This window comes from Porites lutea, chromosome 13 (genome assembly GCF_958299795.1).
Source record: "Porites lutea chromosome 13, jaPorLute2.1, whole genome shotgun sequence".
NCBI lineage: Eukaryota > Metazoa > Cnidaria > Anthozoa > Scleractinia > Poritidae > Porites > Porites lutea.
In genome coordinates this window covers 23,497,852-23,503,099 of record NC_133213.1, presented here as the reverse complement: position 1 = coordinate 23,503,099, position 5,248 = coordinate 23,497,852, and the positions used below count along the sequence as shown (strand labels likewise).

At 38.9% G+C, this 5,248-nt stretch overlaps 1 protein-coding gene across 1 annotated transcript; it reads left to right on the top strand.

The window, feature by feature from the left end:
• Positions 1 to 1,992: 1,992 nt before the first annotated feature.
• LOC140922594 (uncharacterized) lies at positions 1,993 to 4,955 on the top strand. Its single transcript, XM_073372567.1, has 4 exons — positions 1,993 to 2,303; positions 2,421 to 2,492; positions 3,960 to 4,094; positions 4,785 to 4,955. The coding sequence occupies exons 1-4, from the start codon at positions 2,229 to 2,231 to the stop codon at positions 4,953 to 4,955; spliced, it is 453 nt and encodes a 150-aa protein (XP_073228668.1). The 5' UTR covers positions 1,993 to 2,228.
• Positions 4,956 to 5,248: the final 293 nt, after the last annotated feature.

Genomic DNA, 5,248 nt, shown 5'->3' with positions numbered 1-5,248 from the left:
CTCCTTCCCCTGTGGGATGGGTGTAGGGGGGAACATTACACGAGGGTCTCAATGGGGTGGTGGCATTTACGGTTATCGGCTAAAATTTTGTCTCTTTTACGGCTATCGGCTAATTTTTTTCAGTTACGGTTAACAAAAAAGTTAAAAATTAACTTCTTTTGTTTCAAAAAGTTAAATATTAATTAACCTGTATTTTTTGTATCTTTAAAGCAAAATAAAGGTCTCAGGATCATCTCGGGATATGAAATAAGCTATTCTTTTGAAAAATTTTAACATTTGATAGATCATACTTTTTATAAAGTATTCCACTTCTAATATTATTTTACACATAAAAATGTCAATAGTCATCTTAAAAATAATCTTCGTGAAAAAGCACACACGCGAACGCCTAACTCAAGGCCGGGGCGCGACATTCATCAGAACAGAAATGGCCATTTTCACACTAAAGACGGATTAATTCGTGTGAGACGGGTTATCCGTTTGATGATTCGCGTCAGATAGGTAATACGTGTTAATTTGAAAATGGAATAGTTTTAATTTTAATTGCATGAACAATCTGCCTGACTTTATCCTTCAACTTCGACAGACAGTTTGAAGACGGGATTATCCGTTGCAGATAGCCTGTGTACAACCGCCCCTTCCCCTCAGAAAAAAAATCGGAGAGGGGGTGTCTGTCGGGAAGGGGGCGACTGTACACAGGCTAGTCTCAGACGGATAATCCGTTTCTAGCTTGTGTGAAAACGGCCAATAACAAAATTCCCGTGTCCAGTGTTTTTAATGGTAGCGAAGGACTGTACGGAACCACTGTCAGTCGTTTTGCCTTGTCCGTAGGCCTTATTATTTCGCGCGGCTAATGCGTTTCGGGTCACGTGGTTTGAGCGAGTTCGCCACCGAAATGCCTTGACCGAAATTGCGTGGGAAGACGCCGTACAGGGACTAGGCATGGCAATGTCTACCGTAGCGTCAGAGAAAAACAGGGAAATGTTGTTTATCGGCAACTTGTTTTCCAAAAGTGTGATCTCTTCGTGTTGTTTCACTAGTTTTTGAGGGCACGACCTCCTGAAAATCGCAAATATTAATCCCCAGCAAGAAGCCACACTTTTGCTATAGAAAAAAAAATAAGTTCTCCGAGAGAGCGGCCGAAATGGAAATGGGTCTTGGTCTTCACCTAAAAGGCGCTTTACCTAACGTGCGTACGGAGCCAAACTAGCCGCGAAATAAAAAACGCAACCATAAGTGAGTTCCTTAAAAGTAGCAAATCTAGGGAACAGTTTCTTTTACGGTTAACTTTTTTTTACCCTATTTACGGCTAACGGTTAAAATTTTTCAATTTTTACGGCTATCGACTAAATTTTTGGCCGTTTTACGCCTATCGGTTAACCCCATTAAGACCCTCTTACACCAATACCAAGGCGTTTACATTGGCTCTCTGTACGCTTCAGATCGATTTTTAAAATATTGCTACTGACTTTTAAGGCTCTCAGTGGCCTGGCATCTAGTTTCACCAGAGACCTACTGAGACGCTGGAATATGGCGCTCTTCATTATATGTAAGACCCTGAAGAAGGAAGGCCGTGCCTTCCGAAATATTGGTTAAAATATATATATATATTCAGCCTTGCTTCTTTTGTTTTATATTTTCACTTATTGCTAATTTAGATCTTTTATTAGGATCCAGTCCTTCTTTTTTGTAAGCTGGTCCTTGCTTCAAAAATTGAATTCGCTCTATAAATGCATTTAATTTTTAACATTTGTTTTAATTAATTTTTATCTATTCATTTAAGATCATCCATAGAAATTTGGTCATAGCCTTTCTTTGCTTGAATGTTAAAATGGACTAAGTAACACTGAAGATAAGAAAGACCCTCCCTCAAGGTTTTAAAACTGTAAAGAGCTTTTCTTTTCCGCTTTAAAAGCTGTGGAATTACAAATATTTGCATTTTTGCAGCTTATTTTATCAAAATGCATAGCATCCACTCCAGCTACTAAAGAACATGATATACGAACGAACACCAGAACGAAATTTCTTTTGCCAATAACTCCCAGCTGACGCCACGACTATAAGATGTGTACAGAATAGCTGATGAATAGTACATCGATCGATCATTCAGCAAACCAAGTGATCCTGAAACACGGCACCCACTATACTAGGCTTTTCGTGTGCATACATCAGTGAGTATCACATCAACGAGCTTCGGACACCTACGACGAATACCTACAACCGTAGACATGAAATTGCATCCCGTGTCTGTGCTAATCGTGGTTTTGTTAATAGTCATAGCCACTTGGCTGGCGTTTGAAAAGGTTCGAAATACGTTACGTTTAACACCTCAACGTTGTTAAATTATGACTGTGAACTGGCGAAGACTGAGTCGTTTTTTGGACTGAACAGTTTCGTATATATTTTTTCCTTTTTATCAGAGGTTTGCTGAGTCGAGGAAGGACAAGACATCTCGATTTCATCGCCATGGAGATTCCACTCCAAGGACAGATGTAAGTTACAGTGAGTTTCTATCGCAGTTACCATGAAAAATAAATTTGTGAATGGATAAAAAAATAAATAAGCGTCCCTAAAAACATTTAGTAATCATTTATGACTATCACTATCACCACACGCCAGACTTTTTTTATTTATTAATTTTGCTAATTCGTTTTTTCTTAGTAATTCCGTCATAGTGGAAGCTTTTAAGGGTCATCTGTGTTTGACAGAAATCGGAGTTTTCTATGTTTAGAATCTAAGTTTGGAGTTTGTTTTCGAAAATCGGTGTTCGAAAATTAGAGTTTGTTGTCGAAAATTGGAATTCCGCCATCTGTGTTTGATTGAAATCGGAGTTTGTTATATTAAAATCCAAGCTGGCTTTTTCTTGACAATTGGAGACAGTTTCGAAAATAGGAGTTTGTTTTCGAAAATTAGAGTTTGCCATCTGTGTTTGATTGAAATCGGAGTTTGTTATTTAATAATTATGAATCCAAGTTGTTTTTTTCTTGAAACTTGGAGTCAGTTTCGAAAATCGGTTTTTTTTCCCTTGAAAATTGTAGTTCAGACATCTGTGTTTGATTGAAATCGGAGTTTGACTAAGTTAGACAGAGTGCTTTCTTGTCAAGGAATCAAAGCGTCTTGAAAAGAACTTACCTCTTTTTGCGAATCCTCAACGCTCGCCATTTAGTCTACCGCACATGGCACAAGAGAGCTCACAGTCTGGGACTAAAGCTCAGGGGACCCTCGAAAACAAACTCATATTACTTTTCTTGGTGATAACTTCCTCTGAAGTTTGTGTCGCGAAAAAAAAGTTAGAGAAATGCCTTATATTGTTTATCTTTTGATATTCCAAAGCTTCCGCGCAACACAGTCGAGAATAGCTCGAATAGACCTTTACAAAGATTAGCTACATGTTCAAGCGACTTGCGACTTGCATTGTGTGGTTCCAAGAAATATCCATTCCCTCCGCGGTGGGCATTTTTGCTTTAGACCCCCCCCCCCCCCCCCCATCCCCACCCTCTAGAATTCCCGTCACTTTCCAACATGGTTGGTTTCCCCCTGTGGGAAAAATATTTCCGTCAAAAAATGCTGTTGCTCTATACTATTATGCGAAAAAATATGCCCCTTCCGCACCCCCGGCCTCCGCCCTCGGAATTTCCGTTGCCCTCCTGTGGAGGGAAGATATGGATATTTTTGGAATTAGGGATTCACCATTTTCACAGAGACCATAAGGCACCTTATTTACTCCCAAAATTTTGTATAACTATTATCTTCGATTCCTTTAGGGAAGACCGTAATTCCCAGGAGAATTGAAAACAATGGTTAATATGTAAAAGTTTTAGGGAACAAGGTGCACTATGTATGGTCTCGGTGACTGAAATGGTGAATTAGAAAAAAAGAACAAGAAACAAAATCTCGTCTTGCTTTGCCCCACTTGAAGACAAAAACTGCATATGCTATCCATGTTTTATCATATTTAGGACTTTCGATTCACCAGATGTAAGAGTCAAATGGACTGCAATAGAGGCGAATGCTGTCGGATGACTCCTGGAAATCATATTGGATTCTGCAAGAAAATGCTCTTGTACAAAGAGAGATGTTATCCCTATGCACTGGTATGTATAATGTAGCTTGGGAACAACTTGAAAAATAAACGCATGTGTCTAAGTTTTACTCATTAAAATGCGTTTAGATTATGCTGTTTAAAAATAATAATGTATACCTTGCAGCATTCCAATGTAATACGTATCATAGGAATATTTGTCAGCCTAGGTGACATGAGAAAATTATGATCGCTCGTTGCGCTGATTCTAGCCTGCGTGGCAGGGGTTAAAAGGCGAAGGGGAAGGGGGTATTTGGGCGCGCGAGAGCGCGTGGCATCCCGAACTGATATGATTTCCTTTGGGTTATTGAGACGCACCTTTTTGGCCTCTATAGTATTTTCACTCACGTGGTCAGCATCTATGCAAATTTATTAGAACAAAAGAAAGCGTTTTCATAAGAAAAGAGTTCAACTCCCAGAGAATTGGTTTGGGACACAAACATGGCCGCCTTTTTATTGTTTTGGGACACCAATATGGCCGCCGTAAAGTCATGTGAAAACACTCTATTCTGTCAAATGGCTTTAATTTTTGGACGGTCCGTATCTAAAGCCCAGTACCTATTTCGAATTTTAGCTCTTGGGCAACTAATTATTCTAACTACTTTACTACTTTATTAATTCAATGAGGTAATTGCATGCATTATTTTTGCCAAAATTATGCTTTACTGTTTCCTCAGATAGGTCTTTTGTTTATAAATTTCAGAATGGATTATCAGCGACTTGTCCGTGCAGCCCAGGTCTCACTTGCGCTGTAACTGGGAGCGATCACGGCAACAAAAAGCGCATTTTTCAGTGCATTAGTGTAGGTACTTATCAAGAAACGGAAGGATTGGAAGAAGAACCACCTGAGACGGTCGTAACTGCAAAACCATGAGCGTCTTTACCTTCTTTATCTTTCTTTGGCTCATTATCTCTTGTAATTATTATTATTATTGTTGTTGTTATTATCATAGCATATATTTCTTAATTCATATTCGTATTAAAAGAGATTTCTTAAGACATAAAACGGTAAAAACGAACGATAAAACCCGACGTTTCAAAGTAGTCACGACTCCATAATCAAGGAAAATGTTTTCGATCATGCAAATTACAGCATTTAAAGCGATGTGGCGGGAAAATGAACATAACAGGGTGCGAAGATTATGAAAATACTTTCGCACGAATGGA